The 25,160-nt window shown below is 56.7% G+C and overlaps 10 protein-coding genes across 10 annotated transcripts; 6 read left to right on the top strand and 4 right to left on the bottom strand.

Moving 5' to 3' along the window:
* Positions 1–1,450: 1,450 nt before the first annotated feature.
* On the top strand, positions 1,451–2,244 carry B0I36DRAFT_114817 (uncharacterized protein). Its single transcript, XM_046147943.1, has 2 exons — positions 1,451–1,556; positions 1,645–2,244. Exon 2 carries the CDS (start codon positions 1,738–1,740, stop codon positions 2,155–2,157), a length of 420 nt encoding a protein of 139 aa, XP_046012529.1. The 5' UTR covers positions 1,451–1,556; positions 1,645–1,737; the 3' UTR covers positions 2,158–2,244.
* Positions 2,245–3,688: 1,444 nt separating this feature from the next.
* Positions 3,689–5,482, bottom strand: B0I36DRAFT_322609 (uncharacterized protein). Its single transcript, XM_046153874.1, has one exon. The coding sequence runs from the start codon at positions 5,377–5,379 to the stop codon at positions 3,796–3,798; it is 1,584 nt and encodes a 527-aa protein (XP_046012528.1). The 5' UTR covers positions 5,380–5,482; the 3' UTR covers positions 3,689–3,795.
* Positions 5,483–6,081: 599 nt separating this feature from the next.
* Positions 6,082–8,810, top strand: B0I36DRAFT_242385 (CDC45 family; the record flags this gene model as incomplete). Its single annotated transcript, XM_046149906.1, has 3 exons — positions 6,082–6,864; positions 6,922–8,003; positions 8,072–8,810. The coding sequence occupies 3 exons, from the start codon at positions 6,082–6,084 to the stop codon at positions 8,808–8,810; spliced, it is 2,604 nt and encodes an 867-aa protein (XP_046012527.1).
* A 737-nt stretch (positions 8,811–9,547) lies between these two features.
* On the bottom strand, positions 9,548–11,059 carry B0I36DRAFT_322602 (uncharacterized protein). Its single transcript, XM_046153873.1, has 4 exons — positions 10,631–11,059; positions 10,362–10,447; positions 9,977–10,272; positions 9,548–9,876 (listed from the first exon to the last, which is right to left on the bottom strand). Exons 1-4 carry the CDS (start codon positions 10,639–10,641, stop codon positions 9,697–9,699), a joined length of 573 nt encoding a protein of 190 aa, XP_046012526.1. The 5' UTR covers positions 10,642–11,059; the 3' UTR covers positions 9,548–9,696.
* Positions 10,615–11,621, top strand: B0I36DRAFT_114777 (uncharacterized protein). The gene has a single exon (XM_046147941.1). The coding sequence runs from the start codon at positions 10,894–10,896 to the stop codon at positions 11,395–11,397; it is 504 nt and encodes a 167-aa protein (XP_046012525.1). The 5' UTR covers positions 10,615–10,893; the 3' UTR covers positions 11,398–11,621.
* Positions 11,622–12,184: 563 nt separating this feature from the next.
* On the bottom strand, positions 12,185–14,968 carry B0I36DRAFT_114745 (fatty acid activator). Its single transcript, XM_046147940.1, has 3 exons — positions 14,964–14,968; positions 13,813–14,800; positions 12,185–13,756 (listed from the first exon to the last, which is right to left on the bottom strand). Exons 2-3 carry the CDS (start codon positions 14,699–14,701, stop codon positions 12,336–12,338), a joined length of 2,310 nt encoding a protein of 769 aa, XP_046012524.1. The 5' UTR covers positions 14,702–14,800; positions 14,964–14,968; the 3' UTR covers positions 12,185–12,335.
* A 2,565-nt stretch (positions 14,969–17,533) lies between these two features.
* Positions 17,534–18,943, top strand: B0I36DRAFT_349019 (Mdm33 family-domain-containing protein; the record flags this gene model as incomplete). The annotated part of the gene is made up of 1 exon (XM_046156752.1): positions 17,534–18,943. One exon carries the CDS (start codon positions 17,534–17,536, stop codon positions 18,941–18,943), a length of 1,410 nt encoding a protein of 469 aa, XP_046012523.1.
* A 160-nt stretch (positions 18,944–19,103) lies between these two features.
* Positions 19,104–19,989, top strand: B0I36DRAFT_114699 (uncharacterized protein). The gene has a single exon (XM_046147939.1). The coding sequence runs from the start codon at positions 19,264–19,266 to the stop codon at positions 19,780–19,782; it is 519 nt and encodes a 172-aa protein (XP_046012522.1). The 5' UTR covers positions 19,104–19,263; the 3' UTR covers positions 19,783–19,989.
* Positions 19,990–20,111: 122 nt separating this feature from the next.
* Positions 20,112–20,543, bottom strand: B0I36DRAFT_242726 (mitosis protein DIM1-domain-containing protein; the record flags this gene model as incomplete). Its single annotated transcript, XM_046149929.1, has 1 exon — positions 20,112–20,543. The coding sequence occupies one exon, from the start codon at positions 20,541–20,543 to the stop codon at positions 20,112–20,114; it is 432 nt and encodes a 143-aa protein (XP_046012521.1).
* A 587-nt stretch (positions 20,544–21,130) lies between these two features.
* On the top strand, positions 21,131–24,830 carry B0I36DRAFT_243211 (ribosome biogenesis protein; the record flags this gene model as incomplete). The annotated part of the gene is made up of 2 exons (XM_046149969.1): positions 21,131–21,290; positions 21,361–24,830. 2 exons carry the CDS (start codon positions 21,131–21,133, stop codon positions 24,828–24,830), a joined length of 3,630 nt encoding a protein of 1,209 aa, XP_046012520.1.
* Between the last annotated feature and the right edge of the window lie 330 nt (positions 24,831–25,160).

Raw genomic sequence — 25,160 nt, 5'->3', positions numbered from 1 at the left:
TCGCTACAAATATCGCGGAAACATCTATTACGATCGACCATATCTACTACGTCGTCGATCCAGGCTTTGTCAAGCAGAATGCCTACGACCCCAAGCTCGGCATGGACTCGCTCATTGTGACACCCATCAGTCAAGCCCAGGCAAACCAGCGCGCTGGCCGTGCTGGACGAACGGGGCCCGGAAAGTGTTTCCGGCTATACACAGAGGCAGCATTCCAGACCGAGATGTTGCCCACCACGATACCCGAAATCCAGAGACAAAACCTATCAAATACGATTCTCATGCTCAAAGCCATGGGCATCAACGACCTTCTTCATTTCGACTTCATGGACCCACCGCCCACTAATACAATGCTTACTGCCCTCGAAGAGCTCTATGCCCTGGCGGCGCTGGACGACGAAGGCTTGTTGACTCGATTAGGGCGGAAGATGGCTGATTTCCCCATGGACCCGTCACTCGCGAAAGTGGTTATTGCCTCTGTTGACATGGGTTGCTCCGACGAAGTATTATCGATTGTGGCCATGTTGACGCTGACCCAGATCTTCTACCGACCAAAAGACAAGCAAAACCAGGCCGACCAGAAGAAAGCGAAATTCCACGACCCCAGTGGAGACCACTTGACGTTGGTGAACGTGTACAATGGATGGAAGCGCAGCGGCTACTCGCAAGCTTGGTGTCAGGAAAACTTTATCCAGGCGCGCTCGATGAAGAGGGCCAAGGATGTGCGCGAGCAGCTGATCAAGATCATGAGCCGGTACCGGCATTCTATTGCGTCTTGCGGCAATGACACGACCAAAGTTCGCCGTGCCCTGTGCTCTGGCTTTTTCCGAAACACGGCGCGCAAGGACCCGCACGAGGGCTACAAGACGCAAATCGAGGGCACACCGGTGTACCTGCATCCCAGCTCGGCACTGTTTGGCAAGCAAGCGGAATGGGTCATCTACCATGAGCTGGTACTTACCAGCAAGGAGTACATGCATTACACGACGGCGATTGAGCCCAAGTGGCTGACAGAGGTGGCGCCGACATTCTTCAAGATGGTGCCAAGCAACACCCTCAGCAAGCGTAAAAAGGCGGAGCGCATCGTGCCGCTACACAACAAGTTTGCAGGGGAGGACGACTGGCGTCTCAGCGCACAACGTGGAAAGGGGCGCGGAGGAGGTGGCGGTGGTACGTGGGGATAAATGTACAGCACCAGCAAGGCCTTCGTATCATAATATACCAGGTGTGTCTCTTCGTGCAAGGCAGCCAAGCCTCTTTTGGTTCTGGGCCACGAAAGCTGCGGACTAGACTCATAGTGACCTGACGAGATGTGTATTTTGCGCTTGGTTTGTGACGCTGGCTCACCGACAACCTCGACTCGTGACTGATAACGCAGGGTGGCGGGGCCGAACCCGCATACCAGGAAACCGGAGAGACAGCAGGGCTCAGGGGTCAAAGTTCCCTCCTCCAAGAATGTTTGCCCAGTGGCGGACCGAGCCGGTCAACAGCAAGCAGCATGCCACCGAAACACAGACCAGCCGAACGGCGCACGCCGATTGGCCTCGAGGGAGCATGTAAGTGCAGGCCGGTGAGCTTCTGCAGCATCGCTCGAGGTTCAATAGGGACGGCTGCTGCTCACATTGTCCTCGTCTGACCTTCCAGTACTCGACGTTGGAGACGAGCCGGTCTCCAACTTTCTGGTGCCGAGACTCTGTCCACCCTAGCTCTTCTTCACCGTTTCGGCTTGCGGGATGCATGATCCTGGTGTGCATCCCGCTGCGACCTTCCATTCTTCCTGTCCTCCTGAGCGGCATTATATGCGCACTACGGCCAAGCTGTTCAGCTCGACTCTTCTTTCACGCCCACATGGCTAGGAATGGACACACCGGCTGCACGGCGGCCTTCCTGGCGCAGACAAAGCTCATATCTGGGGTATCCGGGGCCTTGGTCTTAGCGGAGCACATACGACGTTCGGTTTCCGAGCAGCCAATGCTTGACAGAGGACGATGCATGGGGTGCAGACCGATGCGGCGGGCTCTTGCGCGTACATGCATGGGGCATCCTTTTGCTCGTGCCACTAGTGGCAGCAAGACTGTAGGATGCATCTTGAGATGCATGGATGTCTCTGCCTCTCTGGCTGCTCTTAAGCAAACTAGCTTTGTGGGGTGTTGGTAACACAAGCACAACGACCAGTCTATGCCATTGTGCCCAGAGCATGCCAGATACGTAAAGAGCTGCTCTGCGAGCTAGCAGATTGGCTCACAGCCATGAGCACCCGTGTAGAAATTGAAAAAGGAGTGCCCATTACTGGTTCGTCAAAAGTTGTGTCCTGCTAAATTCGCACAGAGGGCAGCAAGGATCCTGCTTCTCCCTTCAGCCATAACAGCTTTGCAAGTCCATGCCGTCGGAGAGCCTATGCAGCCGAGTCACAAAGAAATGGCACCGGGACGAAACAAGTCACGAACTTACAGGGTCATCTTCACACGCCATGGAGAGTCCGAGTCCAACGTCCCAGACAACTCTGCCGTCAGCAAGATGGACCCCTTGCTGACTACCGACAAGACAAGGGCAGCCTGGTCCAAGGCCGAGATGTCTGGCCGCGACTACTGCTCCAGCAAGACGCGAGCAGAGTATCAGGACATGTTCGACAACCCCGACATCTCCCATGTCACCACTGACAGTCCCGTCGTCATCTCGAGCCTGTCGAGGGCGATCCAGACCGCCATCATCGCGCTCCCGGCCGAGAGGCTGAACAACAGGTCTGGCATCACCATCTCGCCGCTCATCGCCGAGCAGACGACGTGGTTCTCTGACCGGACGAGACCGCTCGGCCACCTGAGACGGCTCGTGGACAAGGAGCTGCGGGGGAAGCCTGGTATCACGCTCCCTCTTGGCGGCCTGGACGACTTCAACCTGGAGCAGCTCGTGCAGCCCGTGCCGGAAGACGCGTTGCTCGTGGGCACGACGTTCGGCAAGCTCGCCGCCGCCGCTCGCAAGGCAGACACTACGCACCCACGAGGAGGCAATCCGGCAGGCGTAAACGACAGAGACAACAGCAACAACAACAACAACAAGCCATGGCATCTCAAGCACGGCCTCTGGCACCCGGAGAACCTCGTCCAGCGCGGACAGGAAGCAGTCAAGATGCTCATAATGATTGGGAGGGCCGCATACGTGGAGGACGACGACCGGCCGACCCCGGCGATCCTCGTCTTCGGTCACGGGGGGTTCGTCAACTACATGACGCAGACCACGGGGCTGACTGAGGAACACCTGAACAGCAGTCCACCCAAACTGACGGACTGGGCCACCGGCGAGACCCGTATCTTTGAGCTCCTCGACGAGGATCCTGACGAGCCTCCCGTTGCGAGTCTGCTTGTGGAGACGCAGGAGTCTCGCAAAAGGCATTTGCGGCGGAACGGGGGTGTGGATGGCGAAGACATGCGCCATGACAGACAACACAACGAGCGTGTGAGAATCAGCCTACAAGCCAAGATTATGCAGATTGATGAGGAATATCGCACGGGACACTTATATGTCAAGGCTCTTGAGGATGGGATAAATCCCCCTGATGTGGATGGGAACCACGAGGATTATGTCAAGGATATCTGAAATTAATAGCATACTGTGATTAAAACTGCCCCCCCCCCCCCAAAGCTGCAGACAAACGAAATGATATGTGAATGATAAATGAATAAAATTATTGAAGTTCAAATATATTCTTCTATGGCCATAGTAAATGCGACTGGACTTTTACTGATGAACAACTGTCCTGATACCGTTTGCCCGTCCCGCAAATCCTCACCACCTCGCTCAATTCCACCAGAAGCTGACGCTGAAGCTCACACTCAATCCCCTGACGTAATGCCACCAGCCAATAGGGATATACAAGACATCGCCCGGCTCCAGAATGCAATCTACGAAAGGGATTTCCCTAAACGCCGCCAAGTCCCGCTGTGCCTGCTCATCACCTGTGTCTTCTTCGGCGGCGCTATCCCACCCTTCGAGCACACCAATGTCAACGAGACTCGTATTGCCCATTTCCACGCCATTCTCCTTCCCGCGGCCCCTCATGCGATCTGTCTCCAGTGGAGAATACAGGCGGACGTACTTGCGCCCCACAACCTGCGCGAGGACATTGTGGTAAGGATCTGTGTGCAACGGCGTGATGGTCCCGGGTGGCCCAAACCACGCGTTGAGAAGGGGCCCTTCGAGCTCTGGCTGGTCCATGGTCGGGTCTGTCGGGTGCAGTGGAGGAGCTGTGTAGCAGTAGTCTGGGATGAGGATGTCGTTCCTTAGCGAGGGCAGCTGGGTGAAGAGAGGGTGTTGGGCGAGATAGCCGACACGGTTGGAAACGCTGACCTCAGCAGCTGGGCGGCCTGCGTGGTTCTCGGGACTGGGATGGCGGGTCGTCGAGTCACTACATTGTACAGACGGGTCTATGTAGTCCTGTATGAACTCGGCAAAGGTGATCAACTTCTGGCCCCAGCCGTCGTCCACATAGCTGCGCCCAATCTCGACTGGTACGAGACGGAGACCGTCAAAGGTTGCAGTCAACAGAGTGTCCGGCTGGCTCCACGCTCGGGACGACCTCGCTGGCCAGCTCTCGATGGACTCACGGATCACAAGCGGCGTTGGACCTGGCGTGGTGTTCCTTGTTTTGTCTAAGCGGGCTTGGAAATCTTCCATGGTCAAATTCTTTACAGTCTCGATTGGATGCTGCACCTCTGGAGTAAACGGCTCATGGGCCGAGAACGTCTTCGGCATGCGGCTTTCATCGCGATCCGTGGACGTCTTGACTCGCTTGGCCGGTGGTCCCTCACAAAGCTGTAGAGCTGCTAGAGATCTCTTGTGATGAAGATACAACAGGTCAAGAGCTCTGTCAATCCATGGCCGGCCTCGCTTCTGGCCCGCACCCCCAGCCAGCACCAGCGCGAGGTCAAGAACCCTGACGAGCTCCTTGAGCTCGGACCTATCAACTACGACTCCCGGCGGCTGGGCAGAGGGGAAGAGAACTTCAAGACACCCGAGGCCGGACTGAGCAAGCAGGTAGCAGAACTTGAGTATGCTGGCATCTGTGTAAAGCTGGCGCCAGCACGAGGGTAGATCCTTGTACAGGAAGGCGTAGAATTTGGCATAGGTGATGGAAAGCACATCGTTGAGTCTGTCCAGGACGCCGGTACCTCTTGAATCGCTGGTGGACGTGGCGAATCGCACTTGTAGTCGATCCGCCAATCTACCAAGCAGATGGACGAGAGCATGTCCACAGCCCGCCAGACCATCAGCTGGGCTGGCTGTCTCGACCAAGAATGCTGCTTTGCATTCGTCTTGGATGCTCGCTATCGCGTCTTGACAGTGCTGGAGGAGCTGTGCGCTTTCGGCAGCAGTGTTGCTCATGGCAGACGATCCTCGAGCGGCAGCATCGTGCCGCGTCTCGTCACTGGTGCCGTCAGTGGTGGCTGCCGTAGAGTTGACGACGAGAGGGTTCAGTGCCTTGTATCTCTTAAGAGGACGACAGTTGTGAACCCGCGCCCTTGTGCAATGTACGCACTGGATTAACCATCCCTGTCCAGCTTGCATAAAAGTGCGAGCCCACAGTGCCGCGCTTGGGCGTGGTGCGTACCACCCATGCGGGAGCGGCCGTTAATTGATTTGCTACGCGCAGGTACATGCATGCACCACTCTATGAGGTACTTGGCCCTGCCAGCACGCGTCGTGCGCCCGCCAGGCGCGCCACGCCATAAACACCCGCTTACACCACTTTGAGTGCTTCCTCTGTCCCGCTCCGCCCACGCACGCCCACCGCCAGCTCCCACACAACACCTTTCCAAAGCGAAGCAGCACATCTCTCTCCCTTCTCGGGTTGGCGGCAAGACGAGCACCTTCGAGGGACAACAGCAACTAGCCACAGAGTCCCAATCGCCAAGCAACAACATAGCGAGCATACTTTCCACCTGCCCAGGGCTCACTTACACCGACTGCGATCCTCGTCGCGGGGGTCTGTCATATCCTCGGAACGAGACAACTTCTAGTTCGAGCGCCAGTCCTTCATGAAGCCACCACCGTCTATGGGGAACACGCGTCCGTAGATCTCTCATCATGTATCTACCACGCGACCTCATCACGAAGCTCTACATCCACCTCCAGAACACACGACACCCGCTTTCGCCGCCAGTCCTCATCCTGACAGCCCTCGAGCCTGACTCCCTGTGTGCCTGCCGCATACTCACTCGCCTGCTCAAGCATGACTACATCCCGCACAAGATACATCCTGTCGCCGGCTATGCGGACCTCGCTCGTGCCGGGCAGGAGCTCGTAGGCCCCATGAGGGAAACAAAAGGTGGCAGCGGCGGAGTAGTCGTGTGCCTCGGCGTGGGCGGCATGATTGATCTGGGAACCTCGCTTGGTTTTGAGTCTGAAGACGAGCCATTGGACTTTGGCGGTGTGGAAGTCTGGGTCATTGACTCCAGGCGGCCGTGGGATCTGCACAATGTCTTCGGAGGCTACACGCCAGAGCCCGAGGTGGAAGGCTCATCCGCTCTGCAGACTCGCGCACCCGATGGCGTCGTGGGAGGATGTATCGGACGGTCTTACAAGCCTGGTCGGGGGGGCATCATCGTATTCGATGACGGGGATATACAGGAGAGTCTCAACGCTGAGCGGGATGCGTACCTCGCGCTTCTCGACATGCCAGAGATCGAAGGTGATGATGAAGGGGCCTTTGATGACGATACCGAAGGAGAAGAAGAAGATGATGACGAAGAAGCCGAGAAGGATGTAGTCAAGCCATTGCCGGGGCAGAAACGGAAGTCATGGTCAGATCGCGACGAGAGCAGTGACGAGGATGATGACCGGCCCAGACAACGAAGGAGAAGTAATTCTGTAAGCTGCCGCGCAGAAGCTGTACACAAAGTGGAGTTGCTAATAGATTCCACACAGTCAACCCCCATTCCTGAACCAGCCCGCAGGCCACCGCAAAGGGGGCTCATTCACCTTCAGGAGCCGGCCACTGCTCTGTCTGGAGATGCCGAGGAGACACCATCTGCCGCACAGCCGCCTCGGGGTCCATCAGCGCGGGCGTTGCGGAGAAGGTTACAGCGCATGCGCATAACGAACCGGACAATCCTCGAAAAGTACTACCGGATGGGAGCCTCGTACTCGGAGCCGGTCAGTGCGATGATGTATTGGCTCGCATCCGAGCTCGGCCGAGAAGACAATGATCTGCTCTGGCTGACCATTGTGGGAGTGACCTCGACGGAGTTGTACGGTCGATCATCGGCGGGCCTCGCTATCTCGAGCCGCAGCTCGGATTCTCGAGTCGCCAATGGCTGGATGGGTGTTCGTGGCAGTCGGATGAGACAGCTCTTACGAGACGAAGTACGACGACTAAATCCTCCAGAGATCGGCTCCGGGGCGGGCAAAGTGATGTCATCTGCGGAGAGTGCTGGAATAATACCAACCACCGGACGCAGCCCAGAAGACACCAGCATTCGGCTATCTCCTGAGCCAAAGTTTCTCCTCATACGGCATTGGAGTCTTTACGACAGCATGCTCCACTCCCCATATCTCTTCTCGCGTTTGCGCATATGGAGTGATAGCGGCATGAAGCGCCTTCACAAACTTCTCGCAAAGATGGGAGTCAGTCTTGTCCAGTGCAAACAGAGCTATACACATATGGATATGGTACTGAAGAAGGAACTGCGGACAAAACTACTCAAATATGCTTCGCTGTATAACCTCGACGACATGGTACCAGCCGCAGAGACGGATGCTAGGGACAGAGGCGGCGCCAAAGATGGCTGGGGTTTCGTGCGGAGCTGGGGATGGAGAGCCACGCTGAGCGCGCAGGACGTTGGCGTTGTGATCGGCGCTCTACTCGAAGTGGGCAAATCGCCAGCCACGATTGTCGAGGATGGCAGGATAAGATCGGTTCCAACTCAGGAGGATGAAGAAGACTCGAGCGCAGCCGAGTCGGAAGAATGGGTCAGCCGTTTCTGGGAGGCATATGATGCCCTCGAAGAGTAAGAAGACCCCCCATGTGTGCCAGCCCTGGTCAGGATGAGACCGAATGACTGACTGTAAGAAACAGTATCGACTCTTTGAAAGCTGGCCTTCCGACTGCCCAATATCTCCACCGCGCCATATTCCGCACCGGTACCTCTCTTATCGGCAAGCGGCAAATCAAGCACTTGCACGCATTTCGCATGTGTGTCATCAAAGATGGCCCTGACGTGCCCCTCTTCACCCACCCAGCAGCGCTCACCAAGCTTGCACTCTGGATTGGCGAGGCCCTTGCGGAACAAGAGAAGGATGCTGCAGGCAAGCTGGCTCATGGTGGGCGCGGAACACCCCTCGTGGTCGCCAGCCTGAACGAGAAGCGTGGCGTGTACGTGGTCGTCGGCACCGGCGGTGGCGGTGGTCCAGATACGAGCTTCCTTGACCGGGAAGTCCAGAAGGAGAAGCGTGCCGCCAAGGAGGCCAGAGCCAAAGAACGCGAGCTCCGGCGCAAGAACAAGGAGAAGATCAAGGAGGAGGAGCGGGCTGCCAGGCGCGCAGCTGGCCATGACGAAGATGATGAGGATGAGGACGACACAGAGTCTGAAGGTAGCGACTCGGAATCGGACTCTGACGAAGACGACGACGATATGGAGGCGCGGAGCCGTCGCGGGTACGGCATGAACAAGTTTGGCGTGGCGTTCCAGGACGTCACCGCCGAGACGGGCGCGCGGGTGCGCATTGACAGCTTTGAGCACTGCGTCGTCGAGGTGCGCAAGGAGGACCTGAGCGGATTCCTCGAGAGTCTGAGCATGAAGGCCGTCGTTGGGTAGAGCTGTCTCGTGTGCGTGGCTGTGGGGGTTGTGGAAGTCCACAAGAGATGACAGTGAACGAGCGAGCGAGAGAGCAACAACGGCCCGCCAGCCCTAGAGAGAGCGGGGAGGCAGGCAGGCAGGCATCATCAGGGAATTGAGAGAAAGAAAAATCACATGACGAGACGAGCGCAACGGAATCATCAATAATTGTATTTAAAGTAGCCTCTTACTACTACTGGAGGAGGAGGATCATCCCATGTCCATGTTTGTGTACATCTTTTGTTTATCTTTTTAAGCGACGAGCATACTCATCCATTTTATCATGCATTGCATCATCATTCATTACTGCTTTGTTTTTGTTTTTTTTCAGCCATGCGAGTCCGTCCGTCTGTCTGTCTCTCTCTCTCTCTCTCTCTCTCTCTCTCGTGTCAGTGGTGGTCAGTCCTTGGTGTCCCCGTTGTCCTTCTCTTTCATTTTCTTACCTGGATACCGGACCGATATGGTTTTGCACACCGGGTGATTCGCCAGTGGCGTAGCCTCCCAGGGTCGGGCCTTTTGTACAGCTGTAATTAATCCTTGAAGTGTTGATGCCGATAGGCTGGGATTTTTGTTGATGGTGGTGGTTGTCGTGGCGGTTGTGGTTCTGTTCGCCTCAGGGGTAAGTAATAACATTCTGGTATGCCTGGTGACGGCCGGCTGGGACCTCATGACGTTATGTGCGCTAGCCCACGGCCAACGAGTGTACGCTTTCCGGATCAGATGGAAATATTGTAATTTCTGCTTGATATGACTGCTGATAAGAAGCGGTCCCATTTCATCGTATCCTTCCATTCGCTCGCTGTCCATGCCTAAGTTGTTCTGACTCCCAATCCTGGTTTCCGATCACCGACCGCAGACGCCTGGCTCAGACCAGTCCATCGTACAGTGACAATGCCGACACGATAGTCTCGTCGCGCTTGCTGCCTTCCTTGAACTCCTCGATATCAAGGCTGCCGTTCTCATCCTTGTCCATCATGCGGAAGATTTTCCTGACACGCTTCTCGGGGGTATCTTCATCCTCTGGCAGCTTCACCATTGAACCGACCTGCCGTGCAGAAGTGGTCAGTATGTTGACTCTCTCTAATATAACACCACATAGTCTCATGCGCGACTCCCAGTGTCTTGGATTCAGTATCGATCCTTACCATCTTGTAGATCGCCTCAACAATCTTGAGCATCTCATCATAGCTGATCTTGCCGTCGCCATCGATATCATACAGCTGGAACGCCCAGTCGAGCTTGTCCTCCATCTTGCCTCGGCTCGTCACGCTTAGCGCGCAGATGAACTCCTTGAAATCGATCGAGCCTGATCTATCCGAGTCGAAAACATTGAAGACATAGTCGGCGAATGACGACGGATCGCCAAACGGGAAGAATTGCCGATAGATCTTCTGGAACTCCTCCTTGGTGAGCATACCCGACGGGCAGTCCTTTAGGAAGCCTAGATTGTGTCACAAGTGGTGCCGTTAGCTCCAGGTGCAGACGACGACTTGTGACTGAGAATCGCAAACTGCCTAGGACCCTTCTCACCCTTGTACCACTGCTGCAACTCCTTCTTGTCAAAGTGCGTGGACTTTTGGAGCTCTGATAGTTGCTCTTGAGAGAGCTTGGACTGCCTGCGAGCCAGGATTCGTCAGTCCAGATTGATATCTAAGCGGGGCCCTGTGCGAGGAGACGGCATAGGAGGACGACTTCAAGCAGAGCAGTCTTGTCTTGCAGACCGCGCTCTAACGAGAGTATGTGGTTGCTTCTGCTGTGACTGGTGCATCAGAAAGAGACGCCAGAGTGTCGAGACTCACGATTTGCCCATGATGATAGGGCGGGAGGTGTGCTTGGCTCGGCTTGAGCGGCGGCGCCGATGCGGCGTTTGGGGGGAGAAGTAGTTGTGTTGTTGTCGGGGTTATTGCGATCGCAGCTAATGTCGTCACTCGCACAAGCAACCTGCCTGGGCTGGGCTGGCTAGCGGAAAGGCCGGAGTGGATCTTGCGCAGAGGACTGCCGGTCGTCGCAGAGCGGAGCAGATGTGCTTGGCCTTGTCGTTGCCGAGGAGCAATCGTCGTCGATGCCGGAGCAGCCTTGTGTCCTCGGAATGGCGACGTCAAGTGTCTTGCCTGCAGTGGTACAGCGCGTGCGAACAAGGCGGGTGGCTGCGCGCGCAGTCGTGGGGTGGTTGCGTGAGTGGATGCCCCGGGAAAAAGGATGTAGGAGACAGCGAGGAGCTCGTCAGCGTGTGTTGGTGGTGGTGGTGGTGGTGGTGGGATTAGAGTGGCGCGAGCAAGTGAGGGGAGGGCGGCCGACGACTGCAAGAGCAAGGGTTGTTGTTGCTAGGCAGGAAGGAGGCGGCGGCGGCCACTGGCTGGCTGGGGACCAGGCCAGACTCGACTCTGCTCTGCTGCGTTTGACGGGCAGGGCGGGACAGCAGGCTCTGGTACCCGGGGTGGCATGCCACCTTAATTCACGTAGAGCTAGGCTGTCTCGTCACAGCGGGGGCGACCAGGGCTGGATTGCCTGTCCGCTGCGGTTCACAAGTCAAGGAAGACAAGCTCTCTCGAGCGGCCGGTGCTGATGCTTGGTATGTATGTCGACTGGATGGAGGTCGCCTTTGGCCCTGATTGGTGTGAATCCAGGCAGCGCACCATCCTGTGCCAGTGAGCTGGCGCCTTCGAGATTGTGAGTGGGCGGGTGCGCAGATGCCACCCCGTCCGGAGTGGGGGCTAAGCAGGATCGGTGCGTAACCAGGTACGTACGTATGTAGGTGGGCGGGTTGGGACGACGAGGGCAATGATGACGATGATGCTGATGCTGATGCTGATGGGCTGCTGCCCTGCTGTGAGGGGCGCGTGCTGGTGGCGCAAGTGAGGGAGGGGCGTCTCGAGAGACACGCGTGCACGTTTGTGGAGGAGGAGGGGAGGGGCAGATCCCACGCGCAGGGGATTGTCCCAGATTCTGGTCGATCACACCGGCGCATCAGAACCCATTTATGCAAGGCACCTCGTGCATGCCATGCAACAATTACTGCGAGGATGACCATACTTACTTTTGACTTTCACCAGCAGGACCCTGCCCTCTCGGGGCCATCTCACTTGTTTACTGGACTCTCGGCAACACAACGGGCAGGGGCAAGCAAGCTAGCGGTTGGCAGTCGAGGGTACAAAAGACAAAGAGCAAGGCCATCACCAGTCGCCCATCCCATGCCAGCGTAACCTCCAATTACGCCCCTTCCCACGTCGTCTGACCATCCGTTCTTAGGCGGCGAATTACGTCCCAGAGAGTAGGGCTGGTAGTATTTCTGGGCCAGGGGTCTGGCGTGGAACCGTCAGCGCAGATCTCAGCCCCCCGAATCCCTTGGTAGATAAGCGCCCGGAGATGGTTCCGAGCATGAGGTGTCCAGGCCGGATAAGGCCGTGCCCATTGCACGCGAGCGAGACACACAAGTTTTTGGAAATACTCATTGACTATGCTACTCGCGACCGCAAAGAGTCGTCGCAGAACCTTTGGAGGGAATCAATTCAATGGAAAAACACAAGAAAACAGCAATTGCAAACAGACACGTGTTGTACACCAGCTCCCGGGCAACCTTCCCATGCGCAGCGCAACCTGGACTAGACCTTTGCCGTCTAGCTCGATGTGCCGTACGCCTCCTTGACCTCCTTGTCGAACTTGGCAAGGAGACCCTTGCGGTTCAGCTTCTGGGCAGCAGTCACAAGGCCCTGCAGAGAGAAACCCATTAGCATACATCATACTTGTATCGTGCAGCAGACAAAACCAGACCTCGTGGGGATGACTTACGTTCTCAGGAGTCCACTCCTCATCAGACAGCACAACACCTTCAATAATCTCGATTCCAGAAAGGCCACCAGCCCGACCGGCGTTCTGCAGCTCCTTGAGCACAACGCTGCGCAGCTTCTTGTCGTGCACAAGGTCGTCAATTCCATTGCCGGCGATGCCGTTCTCCTCGGCAAGCTTCTTGAGAGCTGGCTCGAGGGGAACAATGATGGCAATGGGCTTGGCCTTGGACTGGTCCGCGTACACGCAAATGTTTCCGACCACGGCGGCAGACCGGTAGACGGATTCGAGCTTCTCCAGGGCAATGTATTCGCCATTGGCCGTCTTGACCAGGTTCTTCTTGCGATCAATAATCTTGAGGTGTCCGTTCTTGTCAAACTCGCCGACATCGCCCGTCCGGAACCAGCCGCCAGGTGCCTTGGCAGCAGCGGTCTCCTCCTCATTCTCGTAATACTCCTCCATCACAGAGTCGCCACGGATCCAGATCTCGCCCTGAGGGTTGGGCTTGTTGGTCGCGAAGTAGCCCGCATCGGGGAAGTCGACGAGCTTGACCTCAATCGAAGCAGGCATGGCGCCGATAGACTCGGACGTCCACTCAGAGGGGTTCATGAGCGTGCCCATGGCGCTGGTCTCGGTCAGGCCGTAGCCAATAATCATGGGAGCAATAGCCAGCGAGATGAAGCGCTGGGTCTCCTTGGCGACGGGGCCGCCACCATTCATGCAGAGCTTCAGCCTGCCACCAGTCGCCTCCTTGATCTTCTTGAACACAATCGAGTCGAGAACGCCTGTGCCCGGGAGGCCAGCGGCGAGGAGCTTGCCTTTGAGGCTGAGTCCACTCCAGAACATGTTCTGTACCATAGGGCTGCCGGCCGCGACCTTGGCGAGGATACCCTTCTTGACAGATTCGAACACTGCTGGGACACCGACCAGCACCGACGGCTTAAACTCGCGAATATCGCCAGCACAGTTTCTGACTGACGAGTCGGAAAGGGTCTTTGGGTTTCCGTAGCCGAGTGTCGCGCCCCAGTACAGAGCTGCATTCTCAAAGACCAGCTCCAGGATGTGTGCAAGTGGGAGATAGGTCAGTACGCTATCGCCAGGGCCAAGGAATGGCTGAACGACAACACTGACGCCAGTGACTATGAAAGAAGAAATGTCAGTTAAGGAATGGGCCCAAGGAGAGATTACTGCCTACCTGCGGCAATCAGAGCCTTGTGCTTCAGAGGTACACCCTTGGGAGTGCCAGTAGATCCTGAAGTGTACATGATACAGCAGAGGTCCTCAGGCGTCGGCGGGGTCGGCTCAGCACTGTTGTCATCCCCAAGTTGTTCAAGCTCCTTGAAGCTCAGGACAGTGAGGTGGGGGAAAGAGCTCTTCAGGCTGTCAATGTACTTCTGGTTCACCTGGTTATGGCTGTTCCAGATAACGTGGCGCACTTCCTTGGCATCGCTGAGCACGTTACCAAGCGTAGGAAGAAGGTGAGGGTCGAGGAAAATTGCCTTGGCGCCGGTGGCGACCATGGAATGCCTGAGACCCTCCTGGCCAAGAGTGTCGTAAGCAGTGACGACGGGCATGCTCTGCGAGGCGGCACCGTGGAACATGGCAAGCCAGTTGGCACTGGTGGCGGCGAAGATGTGCACGCGGTCGCCCTGGCTCATGCCGAGCTTGCGCAGACCCGATCCGAGGTTGAGGACCTGCTTCTCAAACTCGTTGTAATTGAGGTACTCGTAGGGGCTGAGCTCGAAGAAGGTCCAATTCTTGTCGACCTCCTGCTCGACTCCCTCAACCATCTTCTTGATCTTCTTGGTCTCCTGGTGTGTGCGCACAAGACGACGCGAGCCGACGGCCTTGGCGTTGCCATACTTGGCGACTGTGGCGCGCAGAAGCTCGTAGGCGGTCGTCATGTTGTCGGCCGGCTTAGTGATGAGACCCTCGGCAGCGAGAGGGTGCCGGCGGGGTTTGGTCTCGCCCTCGACGTCTTCAGCACCGGGGCTCTCGATGGAGAAAGGGCCCCTGGCAGACATTCTGGCCTGAAGGACCTGAGTCCTCAGCTTCGACTCCCTCCAATCGGCGTTCTTGACCATGTTTGCTGGTGTGCGTCGAGTCTCGACGCGAGAAGATCAGGGAGATGGGGAGATAGGGTGGACAAGGCGGCCTCGTCTTCTCGAGAGGATGGTTTACTGCTGCAAGAGTTGCAAGTGTCAGCTTCTGTGAATCTGCAAAGTTCCGCACTGGGACCTAGCAATATTGCTGTCCAAGCATGTGCAAGGTTGATGACACGACGCGCCTGCGTGGAAAGCTCGGGAGGGCGAAGCAACAGCTCTGTTGGGTAAGGGAATGACGTACTTGGAGCTACCAGACTGGCTGATGGGCCATGCACTGACGCTCGATCTTTGGTGCTTCTCGACTGTGAGGATGTATGCTGTTGATCGGAGAGAGGGAAGGGATGGACGGGTCAGTTGGATGGTGAGGAGACAAGCAAAGTAGAAAGGGAACAGGGTTGCCTGCTGGCGAGTAAAAATGGAGAAGCCAGGAAGCTCCGAGACAGCTGGGGTATTGGACGGGGCCGGAGAGGCGTTGGGGAGAAAAGACAAGGGGGGATGGGACACTTACGCAGCGTACAAGAAAGCCCGCGAGAGGGAGGGAATGCAGAGAAAGGGCTTGGGAGATGTATCAGCTGAAGAGAAGGGTGTACGCCTCGAGCAGCACGGGTGGTCTTGGTGTTTTCTTGGAGTCTTGGAGATGGCAGGCAGGCCGAGCGCCGAGGCTGGGGTGACGGGGGTCTATCGAGGACGAGGCAGGGGTGGTTGCGCGCGTACCCGGCCACTGCAGCAACCAGGTTGGAGTTTGAGGGGTCCCGCCCAGCAGCTCTTGGCGTTGGCAAGGAGCTCCCCCGGCTCACTGCAGGAAGGTAGTAGTACCTAAGGTACTAATTAATGGGCAGCCAAGAGCGCGCGAGAGAGCGATAGAGAGAGAGGCACACACACACACACGAACACACACACCCATACGCACGCGAACAGCCAGAGCACTCGCCATGGCACCCTCACCCACACAAATGCAATGACGACGGCTGTCGCAGGACAAACAAATTTCCTCCAAACAGCCCGAGTCAGCAAAAGATACGCTCAGGTCCCTTCCACGTAGCCCTTGGACGGCACCGTTCGCCGGACCAGGCCAGGCAAGCTCTACGACGAGACCACGCTTCCTGATTGTAACCCGCCAAAGAAGCATCGCAGCCGCCAAGAAGCCACTGGGACATCGTGGCCTCTGGACATCAGGTCAGAGGAGCCACTCACCTAGCTAGAGGACGCCCGAGCAACGGTGTCCCCCCACATCGCAATCTTCGACTTGTTTTACATCCTGACAGAGTACCCGTTGCCACAGGTCTTGGCGCGTACAAGAACCAACACTTTGGATTTGAGACATGGCGCCAGCACCCAGAGGCTACCTGGCGTGTGTTGTTAGGCTCCGCCAATATAGAGTCAGCACTGCCAAGAGGCAGGACATAGTCACGAGACTGCCAGCATTGGACTTTAGGCATCAGTAGGCCGCAATTAGTGTCGTGGCTGGCCCAGCCGCAGGCGCAAACCACCAGAGCCCCGAATACCAGAAGCAGGTCAGTGTTGGACCGTGTTGGTACATTGGGATGGGCGAACGACCCGTCGCTCTTGGCAGCGACGCCTCCTGCAGCAAGGTCCTTGCAGCCAAGAGCCGACCTCCCCGTCAGGCGCAACTCGGCTAGGGCCCCGCAGCCTGGCGCTACTGCTATGCCCTACCTGTCCCACGGGGTACGGACAGACCTCTCTGGTGGGCGCAGTTGTCGTAGGGCAGGCAATCAATCAGCCGGGTGCAGCCGATGGTGTCTCAAATGTGCGCGTACTACAGGGGCCGATGGCTGCCTTATGGTACTATTGCTGCGTGCATGGTGTTAGTGGTTGGCACTGACGAGGCCACGCCAGATTAGTGCTGATACGATAGAGCGAGTTCATAACGTGCCCCTTTTCTTCCGCCAAACAATGCCCATAGATTGTTATCTCCATCTATGCGCCGGCATTGTGCTACGTTATCATGCTTTGCCTGTTCTGCGTGTAGGACAAACTACTCGAGTGCGCTAGTCGCCCTTGCAGGCCTTGCCTCAGGGGCCGCGCTCAACGGCACACCATCGCCCAGTCATGGGGTCATCCATCAACTGGTGTACGTCGTCATCCTGAACACACGACCTACGCCTGCGCAGGTGGCCACCATGTGGCATCTTGATAACGGAGGAAGCATGTCTTGTTGTAAGACCTAGTGCGGTCCAGTACGTATCTAGAGGACGTCAGACAACCCCACACAATTGGGGCATGCGAGTCGTTCGGGTACTGGATGTGTTGAGATGCGGCTTGCAACCAATCATCTCAAGCTCGGGAACCAGCTTGGGATTGTTGAAATGTCGCTGCTCCGTGATTGGCGGGCAGGTGCCTGTTGTTGTCCTCCTCTTCTTCCCGTCCCGCGGTATTATTTCTTTTGTATGGGCACCACTTGCAGGTGCGCTCGGCCGACGCGGCCCGGCCCCACCCGGGCCCCATTGTCCGCAGCAAGCTCGTGCGCGCCGACATTTCATCATTCTCACACCTCTAGCTCCGTAACCGCTTCCCCTCGATCCCGCCCCGAGCCGGCCACGCGCACGCCGCTTCCACACGGCAAAGAGCCTTCCAGCGACGAGGTGTCCTCCCGCCGACCTTCCGGCTTCAGTCAAGCCCCCGATGGCAGCGGCAGGTGCCAGCAGACCCTTCGCTGGGCTCAGTCGCTGGCCTGCCTCGGCCCTGTCGCCCAAACCGTCTTCCGAGCGGGCAATATCACGACTAGCTAGCAGGCAAGCCTCGAGACCTCTGTCAACAGGAGTCCGGCATGTTCGGCAATATTTCAGGCCAATGCCTTCGCCGCCCAGCCTGATTCGGTCTCGGGTCCAGCAGGGTATTCTCCAACAGTGCCTGTTCTCGTCTGGCCAGCCGCCCAGGCAACCATCGCATGGTGTCGAAGCCAATCATGACAGAGCACAAGAAAGCGCAGCGGCTTCACGTCGACCGCCGCCGACAGACTTCGACTTTGAACATCTCAAGCCGCAGATTCCGGAGAGGAAACCTATCGAGCCGATATCTCCATCAAAGGCAGTTAGTGAATCTGTCGATTCTGGATCGTCAGGTACCAATCAGACCACACCACCACGGGCCACCGATGTAAAACCCACCACCTCAAGAGAAGAAGACCCGAAGCTTCCGTCGGCGATACAGTCAAAGACGTCTCCGGTGGCCGAGTCCCTCTCCAGGTTCATCGACCGCGCCCAGACCACGCTGTTTGCCGCGTCACAGCGCATCAATGAGCTCACCGGCTACACCGGCATCGAGACGCTGAAAGAACGCATCACGACGCTCGAAGACTCCCTCGATAAGGCCCAGAAACATCTCCACGACACGCGGCTCAAGTACAAGGCGGCGGTAGCCGAGCGTGCCGCCACCCAGCGCGAGGTGACGACGCTGCTGGCCCGGCAGAAGACCTGGACCCCCATGGACTTTGAACGCTTCACGATGCTCTATCGGCAGGACCACGAGCTCGAGGCCAGTGTGGCGGACAATGCGGCCGCGCTCGAGGAAGCGGAGCGCGAGGCGGAGCGTCTCAACCGCGAGCTCAGCTCGGGTATCCTTGCGCGCTATCACGAAGAGCAGATCTGGAGCGACAAGATCCGCCGCATGAGTACGTGGGGAACGTGGGGTCTCATGGCCGTCAACATCTTCTTATTCCTCGTCCTGCAATTTGGTGCCGAGCCCTGGAGGCGTCAGAGGCTCGTCAAGGGCTTCGAAGAGAAGGTCCGCGAGGCTCTTGCGCACGAGCGCGAGCTCATGCAGGCCCATAGACCAGGCACTTCACAAGCAGCTGCTGCCGCTGCCGCTGCCGCTCCTGTTGTTGCGGCGCCTGCCACGGCAGTGACCGAAGTCGAGCAGACCAAGACCACCGCCGTCCCCGCCGAGGTCGCGTCAAAACCCGAGGAGCCAGCCATCATCAACAGTCAAGCCGGCCCGGCGCTTGTCTCATCAACACAGCCATCCGCGACCTTCACCAGCACTTTTACCTCGCTACACAAGAATCTCGTCCCGACGTCATGGGACGAGTTCTTCGACCCGGAGCACTGGCGCGCTGCCGCGTCCGAGCTGTCGAGCATGCAGACCGTCGTGACGCTGCGGATGCGCGACGTCTCGCTGATTGCGCTCGAGGGCGCTGCCGCGGGCGCCGCCGCGGCCGTGGCGAGTTTTGCGCTCATGTTCTTGCTCGTCTCGCGCGCGTAAAGTGGAGAACATCCCTTTATTGATAGACGACGAGGAGCCGAGGCGAAAGAGAAACGCACGGGCTCTGGTGGGTACGATGCCGTGGTGCCATCAGATATTGTACATAGAAGCATAGCGTTTAGAGCATATCCTCTGCGGGAGAGGTATCATATGGGATGCCACGCGACGCATCTGGAAAGACGGTTGGGAGATGCAAACGAGGGGATCGAGAATTAGAGTCTGTATATAGAGCGCAGGGAGGTCTGATGAAATGGTGCGAAGAGCGGACATGTATGTGTATTGTATGAGTATCGAGATTATCAAAGAGAAAAAAATACCATATGTCATATATATCAAAGATAAAGCACACTGGAAAGATAGATGACCACCAGGGCCTCGGTCCAGAGTGGAGTTCCTTCCCCCGAAAAGGAGCAATTCAAAGCAACGGCATGTCATCCGAATTAAGAGGGCCTCGAAATAGGGAGGTCTGTTTTCAAGTACCAGGCGCCAGTCCGCCATGCAGTCACGAGAGCCAGGTCTGGAAGCGGAGCAAAGCAGTTGTGCTTAGAGCCATCGGTTACAAGGAGGCACATTCACTTAGCGACCAAGAACGGGAGAGACAGTCGCTCTCTGCGCCTGTCATGCTCCCACCCAGACGAGTGGTCGACTTGCACAGGAACGCCCCCCGCGGCTGGTGTGCGACTCGGTGCGATCAACGAAGAGAGATATCTCCATGCAGGCGCACCATCAGCATCGATACACGTTGTTTTCTTTGTGGGGGTATAGTCGTTTCATTTCGTGAGGAGCCAATCATTGTAAGCTGGTATGTACAAGTGAACGTGCGAGGAATAGGTAGGTGAGACCAACCCTGACAAGATGAATGATTCCTCCTTAGCCCGGGTCCCCTTGTGCGTCTGGCAGAGCTGTTTGCGGAGGTGAATGGAAGGAACACATCTGTGTGGCGTGGTTGCATGCTGTTCATGAGTCGAATGGTGGTTGATTTTGATAGGCGGGGAGTGCTGTGATGTTCCATCCCCGCCCACAGTTCAGTATGCGCATGCTGAGCTGCATTGTGACTTTGAGCGGCGGTCCTGGTGGTGTCACAAAACACCAAAATGTGGCCGTTGCGCATGAAGAGCATTACGGAGGCGATAGAGCAGGACCTCAAGACCACAATCATAGTCGCCCTTTAGTATCTGTATCTCGTCGAGTAATCCTTTGGGCTGACAACCAGACCGCGCCCCTTCTTAGCACCGCGGTAGACGGTTTCGAGGATGTCTATGAGCTCTTGCTTGTCCTCGAGGACCCAGTTGATCTTGTTGTTGTTGCCTGTGCCCAGATCGATCATCATGTGCTTGTTGCGGAAGAAGAACATGATTGTGCAGCGATCGTAGAGCTCATACATCTGGTTGAAGTCTGGGACCTGGTCGAGATCGCAAACATAGATGGCTGCAAAGTTCTTTACGCGGTCGGCAATCTTGTAGAGGACTTCGTCCTGGCGCATACACTCTGGGTCGTGGTCGCGGCCGAAGCGGATCACGACCAGGCGCTCTTCCTCGGACAGGATGGCCTGGTCGACATGCCAGCCGGTGTTGAGATGCGGAATAACGACGGAGCCCATGTTGGTGTGTTTCTAGCGTCGGTTGCGAACTCTGACGGGTGTGGAGAGCGGCGGCGTCGAGCAGATGGAAGGCAGTCGTGGGAAAGAAGCTTGGAAGCTGCGAAGATGATGTGGAGGTCGCAATCACAGGCCGGATTTCGCAGGCAAGGGTGCGCCGGGCTTTAAAGGCTGAAGGGTGGGGAGTGGGGCGCTGCCGCCAAAGGTGCCTGGAACCATCGACGCCAGCCCTGGAGTGCCCTGTGGGCATGGGGCGTCATAGGTGGGGAGGTGGTCTCTAGCGGCACTATTTTTTTTCTGGGCTGCGGCGCGAGACCCTTCGTCTGCTGGGCCCGGTTATGCACCAGGCGAGATGCAGCTTTCATGATGCTACAGCCTTTGCCAGACACTTCAGACTCGGCGCCGGATTGAGGACGACGAATTGCTGCAACAACATCCACGACCTAGCCAGCACATATTCACAGGTCCCACGAGCTCTACAAGCCCATCATCTGGTCGGGCGATTCGTCCTGGCACCGCCTCACCTCTGCGGCGCATCGAGCATGCAATAGTCACATCCCCATTCTGCGCAACAACGGACGGCAGCAACGATGGCGAAGCGCAAAACCCACATTGGCGATGGCCCCCAGGCCGGCAAGAGGCAGAAGACGAATCACGTTCACGATACACCGACGTCGGAAGAAGTTTACAACTCACGCCAGCTTCGCCAGCTGCTTGCCTTTGAGCAGGACATGCAGACGGCTCGTCACGGTGCGCCAGGCCTCTTGTGCCAGTCACTTACTCAACCCTTGTCGCTGATTCTTTCTGTACAAATCCACAGGTATCCAGTCGTTCAAGAATATCCTCGACCGCATCATCGCGGGGGGCGAGACTGTCAGGCCCGACGACCTGCAGATGGTCACCGAGTACCTCGTTTCGACGAAGCCCAGAGAGGTTGAAGATGAGATCCCTATATACCTCCCAGATCTTATGGAGGCGTGGAGCATGGCGGCACAGGTCAACAATGAGAGCGTCATGTCCGCGGTCCCTGCCGTGCTGGCGCTTCTGCTCAAGGTCATCTCCAACAACAATGGCCTGGTGGCTCACGGCCTGGGCATTGGTCGTACGCTCCTGCAAAAGCGGCAACAGGAACTGATCGCGAAGAACCTCGCAGCCGATAAAGGAAAAGACTTCATAATATCACCGACTCTGCGGTTGCTACGAGAGGCAGTCTGCATTGACAGCGGCACGCTGGCGGCCCCAATATTCAGAGCCAGAAATAACACATTCAAAGCACTTGCGCGCAATATAGGCCTGCGGTACCTCGGCGATGGCGTCGAATCTTCGAAACGACCGTCCATCCGAACGAACGCGATCCGGTTTCTCTTGAGCTCAATCAAGTACATACATGTGGAAGCCAAGAAGGATCTTCTCTCGCAGAAAGATGTCGTTGCTGCACTCATGAGACATCTCCGGGAGGACCCCCCCGCGCTCATCTACGAAATACTCGACACTCTGCGCGCTTCTGTGATCCTCGACAAAAAGCTTTCAAAAGACGCCAAAGTGCGACTGTTGAACGCACAGTCGCTCATCCGCATATCGTCGTTGTATGGCTACAGCCATGCTGCATCTGACGAAGACCCGGACAGACCTACTGTGGAGGAGACAGCTCATCGATTTTTGGTTGCAGCATGCACAGATGCTTCCGGCGGCGTCGTGCGTTCACAACATGGTTACTACCCCGACGGCATTGACCCCGATGCCCTGCCACCGCTGGCCGACTTTGACCAGTTTGTGGACCAGGGACTAGATACGATACCATGGATGTCGAGCTTCGAGAACGATATCCCAGTCCGAAACTCCCTTCTCGCAGAATTCATTCAGACCCTAAGACCGTGGTCGAGCACGAAACAAAGCGAACTTTTAGTGTCCATCTTGAAGAACGTCCCTGAGCTGGTTGCGCATTACTTCCTTCACAAGAAGGCATTCTCATTTGAGCCTAAGCTTTCCGCGACATGGATTGGGTACGCTGCCCTTCTATACAATGTGATGGAGCTGTCGGTGCCGAATTTCTTTGGCCGACAAAAAGGCTTTGCCAGGACGCCGCCACCGATACACGTCTTGCTCGGCAACGTGATACCAGCTCCCCTCACGCTCAAAGTGATAACTCGGTGCCTAGCGAACAAGTCCAACTTGATCTCGTTCTATGCTGTGCGAATACTCGTATTGGTACTGCAAAGGCTATCAAAGATCATTGAAATGTTTGCAGAAGCAAGTGCGACCGCTGGACCTCTTTGGAAGCAGGCCTCGCGAAGACTTATTGATGATGTCCAGCAAAGGATACCTGACGTCAAAGATGTTATTGCCTTGTACCGCGGTCTTGGAGCGGGCGACTTGCTACAAAAGGAGGCTGCGAGCCGGTTGATTCTTCTATATTATGAGAACATCCCGCAGTTGGCCCTCAAGGCTAAATTCGACGTCTCGCCCATTCTCTCAGCGGCCATTGACAGGGTGGAGGGCCGAGCCGATGAGGGTGGTGATGCGGCTCTGGCTCTAATGGAGCTGGAGCACTTGTGCACCATTGCCAAGTATTCTCCAGGTATGAGATGGTTCGGCAAGGCAGCTGGCAAAGAGCTATCGCCCTTTGCGACACTTCTCAAGCTCTACGTCGAAAGCACGACTGAACTCGCCGATGCACGACTTCAGGATGTTCTAGACTTTGTCGCCAACGAGAACCAGTTGGTTGAGAGCTCAAAAATGTCACGAGGACTGCAGCCGCTTGTGCTCGCGCTGAAGGAAGCGGAAGGTGTTGATGCTAGCATCTGGAGCTACCTCGACAACTGCTTCGAGCGTTGCGCACGTTCTCCCATCAAGTACCTCGAGAAGATTGAGGAGCAGCTGGAGAGAGCTGGCATACCGTCGGAAGATACCGCTGCGAGTCCCATCATGATCACCATAGGAGAGCAGCTGCCCTTCTTCATCACCTCCTCCCCGGACAAAAAACTCATCAAAGCACTTGTGGAACTCCTCTCGGCATATCTGGGTCACTCAGCGGCTGTCGGTGTTTCCGCTGTTTTCCTCACATCCACGAGAAACATCTGGGCTGCCGCCTTGGGAGACGAGAAACTTGCCAGAAAGCTCACAGTTCCCACAAAGACAGCATCTGTCCAGTCTCCCGAGCCCTCAACGAAAGCAAGTCCTGGACAGACAGATGTCCTCAGCCGTAATATTCCAAACGTTGACCACTGGTCAGATGATCTCGTCGAGATTCTGTCTGTTCCAATCCCAACCATCAAAGACAACGCGCTGCTCAAGTGGTCCACAAAGGCCCCCGAGGAGCTTGTCGAAGAGGGCCATGCAGTGTCTGTCATCTGGCTGCTTGCCTCGGAGCACATCAGCATCCGCAAGGAAGCCCTCGTCACCCTCGCCAAGATGGCTGCGAAAATCAGAGAGTCCGCCTACGAGGAGAACGAGCAAATGTGGCTGTTGCTCATGGAGCTCATCGAATCTACCCGAGGCGATCCGGTCGATGCCGGCACAGTCCCAAACACCATCCTGTCCTTTGCCGCGCGCGCCATCGATGTGCTCAAGAACCCACTCCACGCGCTTTACGAAAAAGTCAACCTCTTCCTGACCAGCGGGCCGACCTGGGCGCTCGATCGGATCCCCTTGCTCTCTACCATTGTCACTGATGGTCCCAGCGAGGACGGCACCTTCTACACCGAGGTCTCCTGGCTCCTGTCTTACCTGGTCGACTCGCTCCGCAGCGAGGCGGACTTGGCACTCTTCCACCACCGCAAGGTCTTCGAGCGCGTCTTTGCCCTCGCGTGCAACCCGTACATGGGCAACAACCTGCGCACGCAGGTCCTGCGGCTGATATACCGGGCCACCACGATCAAGGGCGGGAGCGACACGCTGATCACGCGGTTCGGCGCGGTGAGCTGGCTCCGCACGCAAAGGGCCGCCTCTGCGGCGGACGTCGGTGACGCCGAACTCTACCAGGCTGTCATCCGCAGGCTGTGGGAGACTTGTGACCAGGACAGGATCCGCGGGTGGAGCGCCGGTGGTGTTGAGATCTTGGCCATGGGTGCTGAGGACAACGATGGTGCTGTTGTTGACGGCGAGGACGACGCTGTCATGGGCGAGGCACCGGAGAGTGGAAGCGCAGTCGAGGTTAAGGAGACGGAAAAGGCGAAGAAGAAGAACAAGGACAAAGAAAAGAGCAGGAAGGACAAGAAAGACAAGAAGAAAAAGAAGAAGAAGACGGTAGCAGAAGATGGGGGGGAGGCCGAAGACTCTAGCGAATCGTAAGGTGTATATAGTTCTAGGCTAAGCCAAGCGACATGATGCACTTTGCATATTGAGAACATGGTTGAGGAATATGAATCCTAACGATTTATTTGTTTGCGCGAAATCAGAATTGATAAAATGGAGATCGTTTACTCAGTCGCTCTCATCCTCTCGGGTCACCCCAATTACACCCAAGAGTTTGCAAGGCCGGCTCCAATCAGTCTGATTCCCGTGGATATATTCTGACATTCGTGTTCCTCGTAGGCTCTGCCCACGTTTCTATATAATGTCGGCGTCTTCACTAGTTCTAAATACCCAAGCATGTCGTCGTAGGTCTTTATCTACCATGTC

Source organism: Microdochium trichocladiopsis, assembly GCF_020744255.1.
Source record: "Microdochium trichocladiopsis strain MPI-CAGE-CH-0230 chromosome Unknown B0I36scaffold_5, whole genome shotgun sequence".
NCBI lineage: Eukaryota > Fungi > Ascomycota > Sordariomycetes > Xylariales > Microdochiaceae > Microdochium > Microdochium trichocladiopsis.
The sequence above is the reverse complement of the archived record's forward strand: the minus strand, read 5'-3'. Positions and strand labels throughout refer to the sequence as shown.

Excerpts from the sequence above, each read along its gene's own strand:
- B0I36DRAFT_114699 (XM_046147939.1), top strand. The coding sequence starts at position 19,264 with ATGTCATATATATCAAAGATAAAGCACACTGGAAAGATAGATGACCAC.
- B0I36DRAFT_114777 (XM_046147941.1), top strand. The coding sequence starts at position 10,894 with ATGCCGGAGCAGCCTTGTGTCCTCGGAATGGCGACGTCAAGTGTCTTG.
- B0I36DRAFT_114817 (XM_046147943.1), top strand. The coding sequence starts at position 1,738 with ATGATCCTGGTGTGCATCCCGCTGCGACCTTCCATTCTTCCTGTCCTC.
- B0I36DRAFT_322609 (XM_046153874.1), bottom strand. The coding sequence starts at position 5,379 with ATGAGCAACACTGCTGCCGAAAGCGCACAGCTCCTCCAGCACTGTCAA.
- B0I36DRAFT_114745 (XM_046147940.1), bottom strand. The coding sequence starts at position 14,701 with ATGGTCAAGAACGCCGATTGGAGGGAGTCGAAGCTGAGGACTCAGGTC. Across the intron at positions 13,757-13,812 it reads CAAGGCTCTGATTGCCGCAG|TCACTGGCGTCAGTGTTGTC; the intron begins GTAGGCAGTAAT and ends CTTCTTTCATAG.
- B0I36DRAFT_322602 (XM_046153873.1), bottom strand. Across the intron at positions 10,273-10,361 it reads GTTGCAGCAGTGGTACAAGG|GCTTCCTAAAGGACTGCCCG; the intron begins GTGAGAAGGGTC and ends GACACAATCTAG. Across the intron at positions 9,877-9,976 it reads TTGAGGCGATCTACAAGATG|GTCGGTTCAATGGTGAAGCT; the intron begins GTAAGGATCGAT and ends TCTGCACGGCAG.